Raw genomic sequence first — 23417 nt, 5'->3', positions numbered from 1 at the left:
ATGTCACTCCATTGTATTTCCTCTCCTTCCTTTTGCTCTGCCTGCTTCATCAAATCTGTCAGCACTTGCTTATCCATTCTTCCATTTTATAGTTATTTCATCTCCTTCTCCTTTTCCTTCCATTAGTACATTTTTTCCTGCTGCTGTCTCCAGGTCTGCAGCACTCTCTTCCATCTTGGAATTCCCAGAACTGCAATAGCAGCCCTCCAGTGACACCTTGGAGCTCCAGAAAGTGCTTCACTTCCTGTCCTTCAAAGATTAGTGGAAGTTCCCTGATGCCATGGATAAATTTCCCTTAGTATAAATAATACCTGTAGTCTCCCCTGAAAAGAGGCCACTAGCCTAGTGGGACTAACCCAGTCAACAAAGGATAAATATATGAAGAGAAGTAAAATAAAAGCCAATACTCCTCCCCACCTCAATTTCCTAATAATTTCTTTAACAATATATCTTATGCTTCTTCTGATAGCCCAACCTACACGTTTATGTTCTATCCCCCACCTTGTTTTACTTTTTAGACCATAAAGGAAAATGTATAAAATGTTTAGTATAGAATAGATTTGCAGTGCAATCCTATCTTCACACATTTTGTCTTAAAGTTTTGTAAAAACTAGATAGTTTCTTGCTCTGTCACTTTAACCTACATCTGCCGTCTAACTCTGAGAACAAAGTCCATTCTCCTAGTTTTAAACATACTATAAATCTGTTTTGCCCTTCCCAAAAATTCCTGTTTCCAGCCTAAATTAATGAATATTGCCAAATTGAAAACATTTACCCTTACCAGAAATATTAGAAAAGATCTGCTTGAAAGTGCTGTAGACTGTTTCAGTAATACTTTCCTTAAACATTCTAAATCATCTTGCCCTATCAGAACTAAATCCAACTATGCCCACTGGCTGACCAGAGATACCCATCTACTACTAAAACAAAGAGATAAAGCATGGGACTCATGGCATCAAAGTAAAACTCAAACTAATAGACAGGCATATCAGGAACTAAGGAACAAAACCAAAAAACAAATTAGGACAGACTAAAGGAACCATTACATAGGCATTCAGGCCAAACACAAAAATAACCCACAAAACTCTGAGCTGCCATTAATAAAATCCTACAACCTGGAAAGACCAGTACTCCACCCCCTAACATTGACACCACCACCAATAATATTGCCACCCAGTTCAACGAACACTTCACCCAATCCATCTAGCCCTTAGCAATAATAGTTCTCCTACTTCACATCCAAACATATCTTCCATGCCAGCAGACCAAAACCTCTTCTCCTTACAACCTGTCCCAACTAGCACAATATATAAATACCTAAATAGGCTTAAACCCACAACTCTGGCTGCTGATAAATTACTTGCAGAATATCTAAAGATCGCAGCCAAAGTCATCTCTTACCCAGTCTCCATGTTCACTAACCGCTTTTTATGAGAACAATGTGTTCTTTCTCTGTGGAAAATTTCAAATATAATACCACTCCACAAAGGAGGTAAGTCTGTGGAACTATCTAATTACCGTCCAGTTGTCATTTATCCCCCTTATCTGAAATCCTCGAAAAATGTATACATTCCCAAATAATGCTCTGTCTCCTTACTAATAATCTACTAACCAAAATCCAACATGAATTCTGCCCATATCATAATACTACCACCCTTATTAGCTTTATCAACACAGTAAACTAACATCGAAATATGATAACCTAGAATCCACTGTATTCCTAGATCTCTCCAAGGACTTAGATACTGTCTCCCATCCCAAACTGTTTTCTGCTGTCTCCAATCTTAATCTCAGCCACTCCACACTAGCATGGTGTCAAGACTATCTAACCAACCACCAGCAAGCAGTAAAATGGCAAAACTCCTTATCTCCCCTCCAACCTGTCACCCTAGGGGTCCCCCAAGGATCCATTCTTGGACGTCTTCTTTTCAACATATTCACCAACCAACTCCACAAAGCTACCCGGCACTCCACTCTAGTTCAGTATGCCAGTGACTCCACTCTAATCTGTTCCGCCCCATCACTCCCTGAACTCCAGGAATTGACACAAGAGTCCTTTACTGCTATTGAAACCTGGTTAGCCAATTCTCAAATAATACTTAACCCCAGTAAAATGCAGCTAATGATATTCTATCCCACTAGAGCCTTAGAACCCCATACCGCCATCCACAATATTCTCAGCTAATAAAATCCCTATCACACCGTCCAACACACCAAACTGTTAGGGGTTACCATAGATTACAACATGAAGTTCAATATGCACATTGTACAGACAGTAAAGAAAGTCCATAAAAAACTCAGAACTCTATATAGATGCCAAACATATGTTACAATGACAGTAAAACCACCATTGCAAGAACCCACATACTATCCATACTCCTGTATGCCTCCCCTATACTCATCAACCTAAACAAAGCAGACAAACTAAACATTTACTACAATAAAATAGCTAGGTTTGCTACTGACTCACCCCTCAGGTCACATTACTGCATAGCAATCAAGCAACTATCCTGGCTAGAATTATCCAACCTGCTCACATATAACCAACTTACAATAGCCCACCAAATTCTATATTATCCTGATAGAGTCTACTTAATATCTACTCTAACAAGCGCCTACTAAGATCCACCAATAAAGCACTGGCTGACAGGCAAAAGCAACAATAGCTCTGGGGACTCTCTGTTTTCCATTTCTGTTGCAAAAGCATGAAATACCATTCCATTGATATTAGGACCACTGAATACAAAAATAATTTCAAAAAATTCCTCCTGTCCCATTTACGTAGGTCTTGGTTATGTAATTGTTCTGACCCTGGGTAGCTTCCCTTAATTAGATCATATTATACTCTAACATTCTGTGAAAGCTTGCAACAACTCCTTTCTATACTATTAATCAATGTGCGTTTACTGTACTAGCCACTGAAGAATGTAACCAAATGACTGAAAAAAATGTCCTTTCAACTGTATTGTTTATTGTAGCACACTGTGCTCCTTATACTATATTTACTTTTTGCTCCATTCCTGGCCTTGAAACTGTACCTTATTAACTTTTTGACTCTGTAGTTTACTTTATTAACATGTGTATTGTATTTACTGTACTAATCTTTGTGGAACTTTTCTCCCCGGGCCTCCGCTGAAAATAGGATACATGCCTAGTTGGACTTTCCTAGTAAACAAATGTAAAATAAAATGACTAAAATAATTACTTGAATATATTTCAAAATACAATGTACTTAATGGCAAGCAGCACTGTTTTAGATCTAAATATAGCACCTTTAGAGCAGTTTATTCCGTAACCAACCAGATCTTCTGGAAAACAGACCAAGGATTACTGGTAGGAGCTATATTACGGTGTCTAAAACATGCATTTGAAAATGTAGCTAATGCTGTCTCACTGCACTAACTTAGTAATTGTGAATTCCCTTAGGAAGTGTTTAAGTAGTTTTCCAATTAGAACATTTAAGGTCAAAGACTGCAACTTACAGCCAGAGACTAAACACTCACAAAGGGAGTTCCACAGGGGGCAGTACTGGGCCCACTGTTATTCTCACTTTTCATCTCTGATCTTCTCTGAGATCTTCCATATCTCATCAATATCTTATACATAGACATGATTTATTCTACAGATAGATCAGCTCATACTAAAAAAAAAATCAGAAGGGCTTCTGTATGCTTTGGAACTGTCTAAATTTCAGAATTTATCAACACTAAAAAATTTAAATAATAAAGGATAAAAAAATGCAGTGAAGCTTTTTATGTCCCACCTCCCTGAGGTTTTCTTTTGTTTGCACTCAGTCGGCACATTCCTTCTATTAGGCAAAAGCCAGGCATTCAAGCAAGACAGGAGTCTCATGGCAAATTTGCTCAAGTGTAGGAAGCATAAGCCACCTGTACTTTTCCCCTTCTGGTGAGAGTTTTGGTAGTGTACATGCCAATTTCATGTCCCAAGGAGTGTCTGACCCATTCCTTCCACATGGCTTGCTGTCTGGCCAGGAGGAGGCATACATGTTCTTATACAAGCATCCCCCTTTCCCTGGCTCTACTTAGCACAGCTGCTGATTGAGAGGGTGAGCCAGCCTATCCATTGCAACTGGGTGAGGCACACAGCTACCCCCTAGCTGACAGCAATTCCGTTGGCATGACAGACTCCCTGACCCCCCCCCCCAAGAATGAATGACCTGTAATCAGCTGTTCAAAGTCATCCTCTCCTGTACTGCCCCTCAGATACCTGTGCTATTAATTGAACATATCATGTGGTCTATAGTAGGACTTTGTCTTTCTATTCCACAGAGCCAGGGCAATGATGCTTTTTGGAACCTAGCAGTTTGTTGCCGTAACCCATTTGCTACATTCTGACAATAATCTGATGCAATTCATCTCACAGCCAAAATACCTTGGTGCGTTTTTAGATCAAAGTCTTTCCTGACAGGGAATATGTGGGAGCACATCATTGGGGGAGAGAGACATTAATACTGATTTACTGATTAACATTGGCAGCATAGATTACCAGTATCTCTCAATGGAGGGGCAGTGATGCATAGGGCAGCCTCAGAAAAGGTATTAGGCTCAGTAAGCCAGCAATGGGTGGTACACTTCATAGTGAGCATGTGGAAGCACTCACTTGCAATGGGAAGGGCATTATGAGCTACTGCTCCCACACAGTTCACAGATAGGCTTGGTTAGGAGTTGTGTGGTTAAGCTATCCAAATCCTCTCATTGTCATGATAACAGTGATAGCCCAAAGTACCCTCGTGGCTGCTTGAATGGCAAAACCCCTCCCTAAATCGGGCAGCTCTTTCCTTGGTTCTTGATGAAATCCCCAGAGAGGAGGAATGAATGGACACTGTCTGATCGAGGGGGGGCACGATATCTGGTAGGCACAGTGATAAAAATCACCTAGAGATGAAAAAGTTTTAAGTTACTTACAATGAGAGAACCAAGCAGAAAAAATAATTGCTCAGCTTAGTGTGTTATAGGATTGCTCATCTTATAAGTATTGAAGCAAGACAAGCTATAGCCATCAATGTTCTGCTACCAGACTGGAATACACCTTACCGTTAATAGCCCTACTGTCACTCTACAATAATGCCATCTTGTAAACTGCAGAATGTAAAAGCTTCAGATTAACTCACTTGTCTCATAGTGATCAGCACCTTTATTACACCTACAACGAATGAAATAGCTTCCAGTAACTGCTGTGGCAATCTTTGTACTACACTCCCAACTTTGAAATTATTGATGAGATGTACCCTCCCCTTAAAGAATAAACTACAAATAAGAAGCATATCTTACTCTCTGTGAAGGCAAAGTCATATCCAACTTCAGAGACCCTCATTCTCTCTAGTCTCAACTAAAATAACTTTTTCCCAAATTATTCCTTTTACCTGGAACAGTATCCTATATGGAATCAAAGAACACAAATGCAGTGTTTCAGAAACAGCTTAAAGAATGTATTAATGACTACAGGTGCACCTGTAATTAAACAATGTTATTAGTTCCTTCTCTATGTGTATGTTCACTTCTTTATGCTGCTACAGCAAATCTTTCATCCAGAAATACCTACGTGTACCTAAACGCAAATGAGTCCTACCAGTCTTAATTTTTGTAACAATTATGCATATTGTAAATAACGTAAATACTACCACACTGGCCATAAAATTCAATATTGTTGGTACCTACTGCAAAAACATTTCAACAGCTGACAGTGTCATGCAAATGTATAATAATTTGCAGTTTGTTATTCCAGACCACTGATGTTCATATATATGTTCACTGGACCTCTAAAACAAAATGCTTTTAATTTCACTGTGCTTTCTACCTTATCTCAAAGACACTAATGCTGATAAAAATACGCAAAAACTATTTCTGTCTGTCTGATCCATAACTGTATTGTAATGTTATATATTATTTTATGTATGTCATTTTAATTTGCCCTTCCCAAAAGGCCAAGGTCATGGCTAAAATGTGTCTGCTGACCAGTTCACTTAACCAATTTAATATTAAGTAAAAACATAGATGAAGTAAAATAAAATAAATAAAATGAAATGCAAGGCATACATAGAGGCTTTATTGTGTGCATGATTTTACTGCTGATGTTAGTCATTAAATCACTTCTGTAGTAGCCTAAGCTATATAGTACATCCTGCCAAGGAATAGATCAGCCATCAGCTCTCAAAACTTTAGGGCCCCATCCATGTGCTCTGGCCATTGTCTTTACAAGGTAAACAGGATAAACTTAGTAGCTTGGGTATCAAATGTCAGAACCTTCTTGCAGTTGAAGGGAACTGTCTTCTGTTGACTATGAGTGATCGATGGTCGGCTAGTGTCCACAAAGGCTGGGCAGATAAGTTCACCATTGCAGATTACCTTTCACTTCATTGTGTGCTTTCTCAAACAAAAAAGTGTCCTTTTGTATCCGAAACTGAAATTACAATCTGAAATTATTAATTTTAGTGGCCATCACTAAAAGTTTCACTTTAAGAACTGTTCTTTTTTTTACTGATGATTGTCTGAGGAAACAGATCTGCAAATAATTTTTTTTCTGAACAAATGCTTCACTTTTCTGTCAAATATTAGGTGTAAAGGCTGAGATTAGTGGTTTTGGAAGTTGTCATTTAAAAATTTTACCTCAGAATTCATTTTTTGTGTCATGGTATTTTACCGACACTAATCTCTGCTAACCACTTGTCTTGCACCATTTTCAGATGTCAGATGCTTCTGGGTTCCATTAAAAAATCTCTTCTAATTTAAACATTTTTGAGTGATTTTTTTTTTTTTTTATTAAAACATATTATTAGGGAGGTTCTTTTGTGTTTGGTGTGTGTCAGTAAAAAAAATTTACCTCTAAACTTTTACAGTTAACAGTTAGTCCTTGTTCTATATAAGGATTCCTTTCTTAGTTATCTTTTTTTGGGGGGGGAAATACTGTATTACATTTCATTTAAAAGATATTGCTAGGGGCTAGAGACACAATTTTGGTGGTGGTTACTAAAAGTTTTTACATCTAAAGTTAATTTTGTTTCCAGGAGGGATGACCGATTTTGTCAAGCTCCAATATCTGCTTATCAAACATTTTTGTGATTGATAGACCATCCTGTCCCCTATGGGAATTCCCCTTGTAAATTATCACTTTTTTGTGGAAAAAGTGGAGCTAATATCACAACTGGTTGCTGGAGTCTAGGATTAGTGTTTTTGGTGGCTGTAAACATATATATATATATATATATATATATATATATATATATATATATATATATGTATATAATTACCTCAAACATTCCGGTCATGAGATGAGATGGAGTTTTCAACTCTCTGCTAACCACTTGACAGGCACCTTCTGTGGCTAGGACATGGACTTGGTTCCTGGTAACTTGATTGCTCCTATCCTGGACAGCAAGTAGTTGTTTTGACTCAGTCATCCTTTGCCTCAGCCATTGATGGATGACTCCACTGTGGCCATTTATTGTTCTTCAGACCACTCATCATTTTTATTGCTCCATCTGATGAGCGTCTCTGAAACCTGCCGAGGGCTGGGTGGGGGTGGGGGTCAGGCATGTCCTCAGCTGCTGCTGTTGCAGGCATTGGGGAATGGAATGGGAGATACTCCTTAGCTAATTTGCTTTGAACATTTTCTTATTTTCTTCTAGGGGAGGGGACCATCTTTCAAGCCACTTTTTTTTTTTGGGGGGGGTGTCTTCCAAAAAAAGCATCATTAAAACTAAACTTTTTATTCTCCTATCAGATAAAGGAGAATGGACTGGGCTTGCAAAACGTTATTTAAGGCATTCAGCTTTCAGTGAAGGGAACTTTTAAAACACTGAATTGCATTATTGTACAGATGGCTGCACTTAGGGAAAAGTGGTGTGCATAACTCCTTTTTAACACACTAATGAAGCTGTTTCCTTTAAGAAGTGAATGTGAGAATTATGCAACAGTTATGGCATGGTTAACATTACTGCAAGGTTGTGCTAATTTTATGTCAGTTCATTGCTGAGTTTAATTAGGAACATGTGCCTATATGTCTGTCAGTGCAAGGTGTTTATGCTACCCAGTAGTATATGAGCCCATCCCCACAGTGCTTAGGTTTTTCCAGTCTAGGCTTCCTGCACAATATCAACTTTTGGTTATTTAAGCAGTACATCTTAACTTTGCAGCTTGGGAGCTATAGATGCTGCAATATTATACACATTCTATGAAGTGCACGCTTCAGAAATCTTAATCAAGGAATACATGTTGGCCTATTGCTCAGTTTAATATTTCTTACTTCTTAGGTCAGGCTTCTTAGCTGCATGTCCAGCCCTAATGAACTGATTGCTCTGAGATTGCTATCTGCACATGTCTGATGTGACTGGCTTCTGCAAGGATATGAGTTGAAGTGTGCTTCGCTCCCCTCTCATGCCCGATTCCCCAACCCTGCTGGATCTCTACACTTATACATCCCTACTTCCAGTTACTTTGCCATAACATGTTAATAACAAATAAAACATACCTAAAGCAAGAGGCAGCTAACAGTCTTATAATGTTTCCACTCTGCCCCCTACACTTTTCATCTCGCAACATCCCTACCTTTTACATTCGCAATAGCACACATTGTGCTAAAAGACTATTAACCACTGGCTAATTATACTTAAACCATGGCTTCTTTTCCAGCATCAGTTCAGCAGTGTATATGCTGAGCAGAACATAATCACTACCAGTGCCTTCTGTGAGCCTCATGATACTCTCATTTAGTCCAATATGCTGACAGTTCAGCTATCATTTGCACAGCTTACAGCTTCTCTACTCCAGACGTCATCATACAACAGTCATTTACCTCATATGAGTCTTGACTACTAAATTCCCAGTTGATGCAAAATCACGGTAAAACCAAATGAATGCTTTTCACCCCTATAAAACATCCGGAATATAAAATTCTTTCCTTCAGTTATACCCTACTTGATATAGTCTCACAAACTAAGCCACTCTGTGTTATTATTGATGGTAAACTCAAGTTTGACACCCACATCCAGTATATAATTAAAAAAAAAGCCTTATGACTAAACATTCACTTGAAGCTACAGCAACAAGCGGTCAATACATTCATGGACTGTTACTGGACTAATGACCCAGGGGCCTTTCTAAGCCTAGTCAAGTTTTTCTGAAAGAATAATGATGTCTTGTAGCCAAATAGAACATTGAGGACCAGGCATTTATAAGCTACTTCTGTCCATAAGGGACATGGGTGCCAAGTCTGATGTAAATGTCCTCTTCCCCATCCACTGGTGTAAGTTGCTGTTAAATTGGGTAATAGACAAACTCAGCTTCACATGGATGAGAAGCCTGTTCCATAGGAGGGACAGTCTCTGGGACACAAATCTGTCTCTCCAGCATGTTCTGTTTAAGTCGCAGACAAAATTCAGGTCCCTAGACCTTGTATTTCTGGTACTTTTTCACTTATGAATATGTAGGAGATTCATAAGTGTGGGGTTTGCGGATGCCTTGTAAGCCAGGCATAGATCACCCTTCAGTAATCTATAGGAGACTGAGTAGAAGGAAAGGTCATTAAGGCAGTCTGCATAAGGCGGGTTTTTTAAACCTTGTATTCTTTTGTAAGGAACCTCTGAGGTCACTCTAGTTGCTGCATATGCCTGGTCAGGTACATACCAAAGGGAGCATTGTACTCTATGATTGGCATAATAAGGGCAGAGTACAATGGGATAATGACCTCTTTGGACCTAGAGGGCGTGCTCTTACTTATAATTTGCGCAACATAAAAGGATTTATTCACCACTACGGCCACTTGGTGGATAAAGTAGATGCCTCATGCATTCTCACAAAGATTCACTCGCTACAATTAAATAGACTGGGACAAAGTCATAACAGTATTGCTAAATTCACAACAAAAATGAACAATAAGTCATATCACACTGTCTTGCCCTAAAACAGCTAGATTGGATGGAACGCCCTCATTTTCTGTCTTAGGCTCAGCTAAATGTCGCACACAATATCCACTACTACCCAGAGATGTGCCCAGCCAGTAAATCCCTTATGCAGTGGTACACTCCATCCAGATCTCTCTGCTCCAAAGATGCCTTCCTTGCCAAGTCACAAAATCACACAACACTTGGTGACTCTTCACCCTCCACCTACCTACTACCCATCTAAAAGATGGAATAATCTTCCTATGTGGCTTTAACAAATATTAAAAAGCTAAATGAAATAAAACTAACCTCAAGCCCACATTCTAAATTCCTAGTTTGGCACATGTAGTGGTTCTCCTGGCTAATAACACTCAACAGTTACCATCTATTCTCCCTTCTTAATCACAAGGTACCATACCCCTCTTTTCTCTTCTAGGCTCTCCCCCCAACATAGCTGTATGTTACTTATTTTTCTTCCCACTAACGCATGCGTATGACATTACTGATGCTGTTTCTAGAGCAGCTGATATGAGACAGCATTGACAAGAGTTGCCTGGCTACATTCTCAGAATTTTCCAGAGGATGTCATAGCTGAAATCCTGGTTACTTCCTTAGATAAGAAGCTGTTCTTTTGCCCTTCCTCTGACGAGTTCCTTTAAAAGTGTGACAAAAAGGAACCATTGTTTCATTGAATTATCTCTCTCTTTTCTACACTCTTGCAAAGTATGATGTCAACTTTTCTGCCAGTCAGGAGTCAAGTTCTCATCACGGCAAATAAAATTTCAGTAAGCAATAGCAAGGAGTCTCAAGTAGATGGGAAGGTATGTTACGGATTTGTGAGTGTCAAAGAAATCAGATTGACTGTATGATCCCTCATCTGTTTTCTTTTTACTACCCTGGCAGAACGTTCAAGATTTTTCAAACCTATGCCTCCCGATAACTTCAGGCACCTGGTGACTGAGAAACATTAGTGGATTGACATTTCTTCTTTTCAGGGGATTTCTCTGTATCTACCCAGTGAACCTTCCCTCCTCTCCTAGATCAGGGGTTATCTCAGGGTTTTATAGAACCTATTTCCCCAAATTTAACAGGAAAATAATTTTATTCAAAAATCCTTTGGGGTACCCATGAAAGAAGAAACATTGAAGACCAGTCCTAGTCCTTTCTTTCCTAAATATACACATTCCAGTTCTCAAAGTTATCAGCTGATTTTTATTGTTTTCTCTGTCTGGTTAACATTTTCAGGTTCTTGGCTTGCTGTCTGATGTGTCAGCATAACTAAAACTGTTTGCAAGAGGTCTGGCTCCTGTATTAGACCATTGAAAATGACAGGGCAGTCACCTTTTTTTTTCCATGTGTAGAAAATTGCTTTATTCCTACAGGTTATTAAAACCAGCAACAACTCCGTCATTTAGTTAAAAAAAAATGCTGGTCTTTGGTGTTTTTATTCTACAAGTTGTTAATCTCTGGGTTGGGTAAAAGATCTATTTCTCATCCTGGGATTCAGGTTAACATGGACAAATCTTTTATCATTGTTTATAGCAGTATTTTTTTTTTCTGGGATGTGTTCTGGACACATCCCATGTGATAATTTTCCTTCCTCAGGATAACTAGAATGTTACTAGAAGGCATTTATGAGATTTTCCAGTCAAGCTCTGGTATTTCTCTGGAAATATCTCAGAAATTCTAAATTTTACGGACTCTGCTATTTTCAGGATTCTTTGTCCATACTTAATTTGTAACAAATTCAGTAGTAGAATTCCAGACCATACTCTGTCACCACAAATGCATCAGATGCTAACTGAGAGCCATGTCCAAAAGGGGGACAGCCCGAGCCTCTGAAACAATCAAGACCATTTTAATACATTTTAAGAGATGATGAATTTAATAAATAATTTATAATTTCTAAGCCATCTATCATCTCCAGACCCTCCTAGTATATAATGGCAACACCACGGTGATGTGGTGCATTAACAGAGTGTAATCAGGTCCAACCCCTTTGCAGATTAGCTACATTCTATCAGAGCAGAACATTATTGTCGACAAGCTGAGCTGGACCAGGATAGACCCACACAAATGTCAGCTAAATGGAGTGGTCTTCCAGGAATTTGGTCTATGTGTGGGGAAATTCTCAGGAAGATCTTTATTTGCCTTCAGCTGCAACAGAGAATTAAAGAAATTCTCCAGGATTCCTTAATCACTCCTTGAAGTCAGATGTCTTTTTATTCCCATGAACAGGAATGTTTCTCTATGATCTTCACCCTACTTCTTTAATGTAACTATGGTGACACCCTTTTGGTCCAGGCAACAGTGGTTCTTCCTTCTGTTGAATATGACCAAGGCAATTACCACAAACTTCCTCAAAGAATGGAAATACAAAAACACTCTCCTTCCAATATACCACAAACAACTCTGACCCAAAAGAAACCACCGATTGTGGTTCTGTAATATGCGACTCAGGTTGTGCTCTAAATGTGGTAAATATGAAGAGTTTAGACTCTGTAGTTAGACCTAAAATTCCTAGTATTTACTTTTGGATAAGAGCTCTGAACCTAGTAAGAATATTAACTCGAAGTCTGCAGTTTTTTTTGGAAAAAGCATTACCTACCAGGCAGGACAAATGTACAGGGAGGTCAAGGAGTCACAGAAGGAGAGGCAAGATGCAGTCAGACCCTCCGACTTACTCCAAAGCCCCTATGACATGCAGTCGGAAGTGAATAATTTGGTTTTTAACTTGTCATCTAGTGAGCTCACAATAGAACAGCTAGCTGTGTTGAACAAAGGTCTTTCTTTTATACCAGCCACGAAAATGGACCTTGTGGAGACGATTTTAGATATTAAAGTGTTTGCCAGGAATATTATGTTGAAAACTATCTTTTCGGGTAGTGATACTGGAGTTTATAGCACTTTTAAGAAACCTAGCACATTCACACCAGTTAATTCTCCAGCTATGGAGTCTTTTGTTAAGTTATGTGTGGATAACTTAAGAAAGTCCTTTAGTGATAAAAATAATAGAAGTTTTTTTTTATCTAACACCTAATGAGCATGAGGCACTGAATTAATTGGTTAGAGCAGAGCATCTAATTATCAGACCAGCGGAAAAAGGAGGTGGAGTTGTAGTGCTGGATAAGTCTATCTGGACAAAATACATGATATGTTGTATGATAATACAATATATGTGTTATTGCAGAAATTTCAAGTCAATGGCATAATTAACAGGCTGAATTTCTTTTTGTATGACTTGTTAATGACAGAGCAGACTATTCTCTTTACACCTATTTTCTGTAGAGCACCCCACTATACCACAGATCTATGGATTGCCGAAAGTGCATAAAGACACCAAGGATCCTCCCTATTGCCCCATAGTTTCAGGAAGGGGATGGCTCACTAAGCCAATGTTGATATATGTCGACAAACAATTGAAAGGCATGTTGGACAAAGTTGATACAGTCCTGAGAGATAGTAAACAGTTTCTAGAGAATTTATACACTTGGGCTAGGGGTAAATCTAGTAATGATATCAAAAGAATGTTAATGTGAAATCAGTGTTTACTGTGATACCAAATGAGGATGGGATTGAGAGGTTTAGACGATTCTTGATTAAAGAAGGTGGCTTCTCCAGCTCCAAGGTCAGCATGATCTGTGCCCTGCTAGACCTGATCTTAGAGAATAATTTGTTTCTCTTTGAGTCAGAGTACTTTCTGCAAGTTGTAGGGGTAGCAATGGGCAGAGCGTGTGCTAACACATATGTGAACTTAGTTTAGCCAGTTGGGATTTGGAATGTGTCTTCAGCGAAGATCTATATAAAACACATGTTATGTTCTATAAGCGATTTGTGGATGACATCTTTTTTGTCTGGGATGGTACTATGGATGAGGTTCAAGCCTTTGTGGACATGTCAGAGACTTCAACTAATTATTTGTCTTTTTCTCTGCATTACTCTGTTGATATCATTGATTTTTTAGACATTACTGTGAGCAACGATATGTTGGGTAACATGTCCACTAAAATGTACAGGAAACCATGTAGGAAAAATAACATCTTACATCGCTCTAGTATGCATCCATCCCACGTTACTAGGAACATGGTTAAAAATCAGGTTCTTAGGTGCATGAGATTGCATACTAATGCTGATTATTTAGAGCAAGCTTTAAGAGTACTAAAAGCAGATCTATTGAAGAGGGGTTATAAGGGCAGTGAGATTAATAAGGAAATTAGAGAATTGAATACGTCGGCTGGTGTTAAAGTAAAACCCTACTTCTCTGACAGCTCCTCCAGTACAGTGAGGGACACAGAGGCAAACAGCACCAAGGGTATAAATAGAGTTTGTTTGACTTATTCAGCAGAGGTTAACAAAGAGTGTGAAGTCATAAAGAAAAATTGGTCCATTCTGATGACTGATCCCTCTATTAGAGAACATATAGAACCAGTTCCTAATTTTTGCTTTAAAAGTACCAGGAACTTAAAACAGCAACTCTGTTATAAGCACACTGAACCATATATTCACCTCACCTCCCAGTGTAAGGGCACTTTTGCATGCCGATCATGTAAGGCTTGCAGTTATATATGGTCTACACACTTAATTATGCATCCATTAAGCATGGAACCTATGCATCTGTCCTTTTATGCATATTGTTGCACAAAGAATTTGGTCTATATGGCTAAGTGAAATGTATGTGATTCGTACTATATAGGGAAGACAAATCGTATGTTTAAGGACAGGATTTTACAACATCAGAGTGATATATGAAATAATAAACTAACAAATGCATTAGCGAAACATGTGTCTGAAGCTGGTATGAGTCACAGCTTTAAGTTCTCGGTACTACACAAATTAAATGAAAGTTTAAGGGAAGGGGATTTGAGCAATGAGACTGAACTTGCTGAATTAAAATGGATTGTCAACTTTAAAGCATATGTGCCACCTGGTTTGAATAGTGCTGTTGCTTTAAAGCCTCTCGTAAAGAAGAGAGGCTTAGTACAGTGATAAGTGTTAACACCTTACAATCTTAATTGATTTCAATTAATTTTATTGGAAGCTACAAGTATTTAAAGGCCTGTTTTCTCATACTGTTTGTTAACGTCTGAAAAAGTGAACAATTGTGAAAGTGCTTACCTGTTTTTACTTGTTTTTATTTGTTTTTTGGAATTAAAGTGTTCTTACTCCCAGCATTGGGCATCTTTTGATTTGTTGAACTTTATTCTTGGATATCCTAGATTCCACTATGTTCTTTTGCTGCATAAGAAAGTACCTTATTGTGTCTTTCTAGTTGAAGATGCAGTATCCTAATGAAAACAGCCAGAAGAACTGGAGTAGTAACTAGTTAGTAACCACTGACAAATCAGATGACAGTCCACATTTTAAAGAAATCTTGAAGGTGATTCATAAATAGTATGGAACAAGATGTGGTGCTGATGGGGGAGCATATGAATGACTGAAAGACAGATTTGGACAATTTTGCAAGTAAATACTCAGTTGACTTAGTTATTGAAATGAACAAGCACATTTAAGAAATTACATATATTCTTCTACCTCGTTTCTTTTATTTTATAAGGATTCTAATCATGAACCAGAGCAGCCTTTAATAACAGTAACAGAGTCAGCAACAGAGGCATCACAGCTATTGCCAAGAAGAAAAAAGGTAAAATATAAAGCAGTGTTATTACAGCTGCCTTTTTTCTAGGTAACAAACCACTGTGCTTAAAACCTGCAGTCCTAAACACTCATCAGAAATGTTTTATACATTGAGATTTGCATTTCACTTTGGCATTTCCTACTTATCTGAAAGAAGAGACAGCTTACCTGGCACCTCCACAAGCAGCATCCAGACTTTTTTTCTTTATAATTTTGATATGACATCCAGAAATGTAAGCTACTGAAAGATGTATTTTAGTTCAGCTTTTTAACTCTGCTTACATTAAAGATGAAATACCACATAGTATGACACAATACATTGCAGCTGTCACTATGATCAGTGATTCTTTTGAGGCAGAGTACATTTATCTTAGCTTATTTAAATTTGTGCATATGGCTAAGATGCTTAATCAGAAAGTTTGAATGCTGGACGTAGAGTCACCAGGCAAATGGCTGCTCATGCTTTTCATCAGACAACTTTTAAATGTGCTTCAAGTATTGGCTTGCATCAGTGCTGCTAGTAAAGTATTGCAACTTTGTTTTGCAGCATTATTTTGTGCATATCAGTGATGTAAGATCATATCACCAGTATGCTGAAGTAAGCACTGTATACTAACTGCTTTAAAGAAATCATTGAGATAATAGAATTGCTTTGGAATGAGGATATTATATGGAGTTAACTGATATATGTATTTGCTTCAGTTTATTTTGACAATCCAACAAATGAAGACAACTTAGGCCAAAGAGAGTCAGAATTTCATGCAATTTAGTGTAGATGTTCTTCAGTAGAGGATTATTATGGAGTGTAGCCTGCCAAAGAAACTATACATCTGGCCAGTCTACAAACCTTCAGGCTCCATCAAACCTGCAATGCGTCCACTTTTAGCATGGGAATATAAGAGGGATGTATAGGTATGCTAGAACTCAGAACTTTCTTGCCCAAAATAGGGAGGCTTAACTGCAATGGATGAAGTGCATCTTGGGGCTTGGGTGGTATTCAGACCCACTGGGTACCACACGCCCCCACACATTTTTTTGGAGGACCATATATAAATATTCTTTTGGGTTCATCTTCCCAATTTAAGACCATTTGAATTGTTGCCATTATAATCCACCAAATGTCCATACCCAATTACAGCTACTAGACTCTGTGTATCTCAGATGTCAGTAATGATAAAAAATTACTACATTAAATATTCTAACTTGCTTAACACAAATGTGCACTAATGTTGCAAAGCCAGACTTTATTTATTTATTTATTTATTTATTTATTGTATTTATTTATTTATTTATTTATTTATTGACATTTGATTACCAGGAAAGTCTGATTGAATAGAAGCCCATTTTCACCAGTGGCCCAGGGAGAAAAGGTCCAAATTATTGCAAAACATTTTAAGAAAAATAATTTTACAATCTTCAAATTTAAATGAAAGCATCTGCAGTTTAAACAAATTTAACAATTTGGTGATCATATAAAACATTGGTTAAGAATCGATACAAATTATATGACAATCATTTATATTTATAGAAATTTGATACAGTTTGTAGAGAAATTAAAAGTAAGTTTGTCTAATACAAACAGGAATTGCAATATGAAGTCAGGGAAAACAGGCTTATGGAATATTTAGAGAGAAAGTCAAAGAAGAGAAGTAAGGAAATAAGTGACAAAGGGAGAGTAAGGAGGTATAAGAAATGACAATGTACTTGACAACATTTAGGGATATAGTTTGTCCTGGTTTTGAGCAAGAACAAAGGCAGATTTTTAGCTAGGCAGTCTTGGTTTTGAAAAATGGGAGGGAGAGTATTGACCTGATAGCTACAGGTAAGGAGTTCCATGCCTTGGTTATCTTTTATGAGTACAGACAATGCCCAACAGATTTAATAGGTTTGTAGACAGGAGTTTTTGGTCACTGGATCACAGTGACTAACTAGAAACATAGTTGTGTAGAAAGTTTATTAGTGCTGGACAGGCAGATGGATCCTGGATAATTTTATAGGTGGTAAGAAGCTGTGTATATGTTAGTTGATGAGGCAGTTCTAACCAATTTAGGCTTTTTAGTGCTATACAGTGGTGGGTTCCAAAAGGGGTATGTGCTGCAAATTTAGCAACTTTGTTATAACATTGTTCAAGTTTTAACTTTCATGAAGCCTGGAGGTTAATAAGGATGGCAGCACCATAAAGAAGTGTGAGGAGGAGGTAAGTAGTGGCAAGTGTAGTTTTAGTTGCAACGGTGAGAAATTTTTTTAGCTCTGTAAAGCAAAAGCATCCTTAGTTTTTGATGAGGTTTACTTGTGCAGTTTTTTATATGCAGGTCAAATGTACTGTAACCTTATCATCCAGTATCACTCCTAATAATTTGCTATGAGAGGTGACTTTAATAGTTGTATTATCAAGATAGAGGACTTCATGAGAAGGATTTGGGGGGTGGGTAGTTATTTGGGCTGAGCATGAGTTGATAGTTATGAAGGCATGTTTCAGTGGCTGTTGAGGAATTTGTTGGAGGTGTACCACATTGTCAGATGTACAAATGAGAGTGGAACCATCTGTGTATTGTATTAGGGTGGCCTGTTGTGTGTAATGAATTTTTAATTGAATTGTGATAGCAGGTAAGCCCTTCTCATCTACAGACAGCCCCATGCTCAACATCATTACCCCATTGCAGACTAGTTACACTTCAGATGTCATGTCTGATTGTGGTAAAATAATAATTGTGGACTCAGTATTGTATTTCATGTTTGTTTCACATGAACACATAGTAGTCCAAGTATTCCACCTTACTTCACATAAATGCCAACTAGTCTTAGAAAGCCAGACATATTAAAGTGATCAGATGACAAGAGGGTAAGTTACTTTTGAGTCCAGATAACCCCCATACCAAACCAGCAGTTATAGCTGCTTGCCATGTACGCCTCATCTGTTTGTGGTAAAAAAAATAATTCTTCTTGACCTTTTAAGGCAAGAATCAGGAAAAAAAAGCAAAAGATCATGAGGGATAAGCTCTCAGAATCAGAAACCGATTTTAAATATTGCTGTTATATACTTAGTTGCTAGAATAAACATTTTTGCATGAACATGGATTTTGTGAAGAACATGAAGTCTGAAACTCAGATCCTTGTCATTATTTAATGACTGTAATCCTCCACAGCTATTCAGGAAATCACAAATTCTATGAGGACTAAACCAAATACATTGCAAACTCAAGGGAATCCCACAAACTTAGGGACATTTGAGAGCCAGGTGATTTCAACCTTGCTTCACATAAACAGTAGCCAGCCCACAAATATTCTAACATATTTCATACATTTGTAAATTAGTTTTGTGAGGCTAGATAGGTAAATAAACAAAGAGAAGGAATCCAAGTTACTTTCCTCCACAAACAGATCCCATCCACACAGTAGTTAAGCTAATTTGCTGTGAACACCTCATCTGAGTGTGATAAAAAATATTCTTCTCAACCTCTCAGTACAAGAAACAGGTTAAATGAAAACAAACAATAAGAGATAGATGCTGTCAGAAATCAGGGAGAAATTTTAAATGTTCTTATATAATCAAAAATTTGACACAATAACAGTTTACATTGGCATGCATTTCCTGAAGGATATAAAGTCTGAAATTCAAATGTTTCTCATTATTTAATGATTGTAGCCCTTGTCAGCTTACCAGAACTCCTACAAAATTGCAGACAGTTTTAACTAGATTTCACACAAACAGTACCCAGTGCTTTTTTTCATACAAATTAACACTTGTTCTGTGAAGCCAGACTGTAAGATGAGCAAATAGCAAGAGGATACGTTTCTGTCATCTACATCCAGCAACAACTGTGTTCCACAGTGATTTGCCAGAAAACCGCAGATTTTATGAGGCACAGGCGAAGATGGGAGGAAAAGACAGGAACATGCTATAAAGTTAGGAGCAGTTTCAACTTGGGTTCAGATGAGCAGCACTCAGAGAGTATATATTTCAGCTTATTTCACAAAAATGCTCAATAGTCCTTTAAAACATGACTTTAAGCTAGACAAACAAGAAAGTAAGATACAAACCAAAAAATATTAGGCAAAAAAGGATGTGTGAAATCAGGGACAGTTTCACTTTTGTTTTACACAAAGATTGACCAGAGAATAAATATTCCAGTTTTTTTTTCACAAAAATGCACACTAATACTTATTGCCAGACATTATAGTGGGCAAATGAAGAGGGCAATCTGCTTTTATCCACATCATGTCTAGCTGGCTATCTGCCAGAATATTAAAAATAAACAGTAATCATTCCAATTTATTTCATGCAGATGCACCCTAGCTATTGATGTCAGATTTTAAACTGAGCAAATGAAGAGGATAAGTTGCTTTTGTCCACAGTACAGCTAGCCCTTCCATCCACAAGCTGGTTGCCTACAAGCATGTTAAAAATAGTACTTGCCTTTCATTATCGCAAGCTGCTCTTACACTTGCAACAATCTATGATAACCAGCAGTGAGCCAAATACACAGTTTAGTTTACACAGGCTTTCTTTTCATTGCCATCCCAACGAATCATGGGAAAGCAATGAATAGAAAGCTGCAGTGCTTTAAACAGGAGCTCATACTTCTCCACCTGCTGATAACAAATGTTTGGACAGTAGCTCTTGAAAAGTAGGTTCATCTGATAAAATATCTAGACATCTGATTAGGATAGCATTTGCACATTAAACATCATAACTCTTCACCCTTCCATGAGGATTATGGAATACCTTACCATGCCAAAACACAATTAAAGAAAAAACTGTCTTTGATGATGACACGAAACAAATCTTGGGTAAAAGACCGAAGGTAACTTTACAGTAGGGGCAGAACTTGAAAATGTGTTTGGAGAAGGTTAGACATAAAAGCAATGAAGTATAGATCCAAAATGTTAAAATGTAACATATGTAGGACTTGTAAATATATAAATGAAGGTCTGTGTGTCATGGTGGAAGGTTGCAGTTGCAGTATTTCATGCCCAGGGCATTGTAATTGTAACACAAAACTAGTAGATGTTATGTAGTCCAATCTCGCCTACATTTTTACTCATGAGTAAGTGTGAGTAAGAATGTGAGGCGAGATGGACTATATACATCGAACGTTATGGTGAGTACATAACTTCTTGTTATATCGCAACATGCACCACATGTTTGGTTTTCCATGTGGGCAAGACCACTAGGAAGCTGAGAGAGAGAATAGTCGAACATGTGAGAGACATAAAAAAAATAAGAAAAAATACAATGCCCTTTAAATTCATAGTTTGTCCTGTGGAAATTTTAATAATTTTATGTTTTTGTTATTGATCGGATTATTCCTACACAAAGGGGAGGAGACACTAAGACAAATTTAGACAGATTAGAGATAGAATGGCAATTACGATTGAATGCTACAATTTCACCAGGTATCAATGAAAACTACTCTCTGAATAGTGTTTTTAAATTAAGGGCATCTAAACTGTAGCATCTAGTTTGTAACCTAGGTTTTAGGTATTACGTTTCTTTAGTTACTGGGAAGTTGGTTTTATCTAAGAACAAAGAGTTTTTGTGAACTTAGTGCCATTTTTATAAAATGTATTGTGTTTTATATATTGTACTTTTTGAAATGGGTGAACAATTAGAAACACTTTTCTGTAAAAGGTTTTCCACATTTGTTGTTGATGTTTGTGGTTTTAACCATGTATATTAATTTGTATGTAAAGGAATGATTTCTGATCCCATGACTTTTAACTATTTAAATGAGAGATTTCAATGATATGGCTTTACTTTGAAGAAGCCTATGTAATGAGGAGGGTGAATGTGCTTAGTGTAAACTGTTTTATTTTGGTCTATTAAATTAAGAGTCTCTTATTACACTTAGCAGTGGGTTTTTTTACAATTAAAAAAAAACTGAACATGATTAAATGATACAAAATATATGCATATTTCATTGTGAGATGACAATGCATAAAAATGAGCTGTTAACAAGCTTCCTGTAGTTCAGGGTTTGATTCCCTTAGCCTCCATTTGCCTTCTTTGCGACTCAGTGTAAAATGCTGAATTAGACAGTGCTGTCAGACCAACCATGAAAAGGGACCCTTGTATTCATGGGGCTTACTAGTTAACAAACAAACTTAATAAATAAGCACAAACTTGTTAATCTCACTAGAATCATTTTCACTTACAATCCATGGAGTGTGCAGCAACCCATTAAATCAGTAAATAAACAACAAATGGATATAAAACAAGTTTATTCAAAAATATAGCTGCAAATCCATAAATCTCTTTCTCAGATACCAGAAGGTAGGCTTTATGTTGAAACAGATTTTGTTCTAGTCACATACAAGCTTGAATATTTTGAAAAAGTTTCAGAACTAATTCCTGCCATTCTAACATTAGTTCTTCTAAACAGCTTGCTTTTTTATCAGTCAGTCAAGCAGTCAATCAGTGTAGGGAGTCCAGGTAACAACACCTTTCTTTTAAAATCCTTACTTAGTCTTTTATCAGGATTATGAGAGCTGCTAGGACACAGGAATTAGGAAAATGTATTGCAAACCTTTTTGATACTTTTTAGCAGATACTAGGCAGTCTTACTCATTATCAAATAGTACAGTTTCTATTACTGATATTTTTATTTAATTCTTCTGTGACAGTTTAGCATGAGGATGACTGCTAAGAAACTGCTAAAAGACATTCATCTTGTAACCCTTCTGTCTCCGTTTGCCAACTGTGTGAATGAATTAGTCATTTATTCAGACAGTGTTCCTGGGCCTCAACCCAGGGTGGACATCCAGGTTAACAAAATTTATACAACAAAAATTAAGTTCCACCTTGGTTTCTTTTTTCTACCACCATTCAGCTATAGTGTAAAGTTTTTAACCTCTGCATTACAGTATGTCAAAATACCTCGGACAAATGCATCATGTAATATGTTTGGTCTTGGTCATGGCTGAAGTAAGATGTCTGACCAATTCACTTACTAGATTACCAAATAGTCATTACTGCAGATGAATTTATTCAGGAACAGATGGAATTTGGCAAGAGATATTTTATGTAAGTTGTTGTGTCTTTTGGCTTATCCCAGTTAGGGGTCGCCACAGTGGAACTCCAGTCCACTAATGTTTGGTAGTGGATTTTTAAGTGCCGAGTTACCAGCCCTGATGCACAACCTTCAATGAAGGTACGCCCATTCACGCATGTCTCCACACAGAAGACGCTCTAGCTGAGAATCGAACGGGACAATGTCTTGCTGTGAGGCGACAATGCTACCGTAGCACCACTAGGCAAAATACAAGAATATTAAGTACAGAAAAGTAAATATCTTGCTAGTCAAGTAAATATATATATGACAAAATGAACAGATGCAAGTTGTTAGTACTACAGACAAAGTTATTCTAGGAGAGTTAAATTTATGGTAAGGTATACTTTGATGCAAATATAAGCCAAAATACAAGGTAATTAGACAAGGACATACACTTAAGTTTTTAAATAAGTAGACAAGCCAAAGTACACAAGCCAAACTAGAATCAGCCATGTGAAAGCTAACGTAACAGACTTGTTACTTCAGAATGATTTATTTGGGGACATATGTAATTTGGTAAGAAATACAGTGATGCAAGAATAAGGCAAAAAGCAAGGTAAAACTGCTGCAGAAAGATGCACTCATAATCATACATGCCCATAATAACAAAGGATTCTGATAAATTTTAAAACATGGAAATTGTTTAACAAGACAGTGAATTGGCTTTCCTGATTTTCATGACAATTGGGACTTGATGTATTGTCAGTAACTGATAGACATCCCAGGCAAGGGTGTAGCCAGGAGATTTGGGAAGCATCCCTCAACTTTTCTAACAAAATAACTAAAGTAACTGCCAGAAAGCCACCCTCCTTACCCCAAGTCTAGCCCAACCT

At 37.5% G+C, this 23417-nt stretch overlaps 1 protein-coding gene across 3 annotated transcripts in view; it reads left to right on the top strand.

The window, feature by feature from the left end:
- The window catches only part of FAM13A (family with sequence similarity 13 member A), a 2572531-nt gene that overhangs the window by 978045 nt on the left and 1571069 nt on the right, over window positions 1-23417 (top strand). For all 3 annotated transcript variants that reach the window (XM_044061451.1, XM_044061452.1, XM_044061450.1), the window contains one exon: window positions 15453-15539. In XM_044061451.1, coding sequence (XP_043917386.1) covers window positions 15453-15539 — 87 coding nt within the window. The remainder of the gene's footprint in view (window positions 1-15452; window positions 15540-23417) is intronic.

This window comes from Protopterus annectens, chromosome 2.part0, assembly GCF_019279795.1.
Source record: "Protopterus annectens isolate FY-2018-M chromosome 2.part0, PAN1.0, whole genome shotgun sequence".
NCBI lineage: Eukaryota > Metazoa > Chordata > Ceratodontiformes > Protopteridae > Protopterus > Protopterus annectens.
Note: the sequence above shows the minus strand (reverse complement) of the source record. Positions and strands in the feature narration are given on the sequence as shown.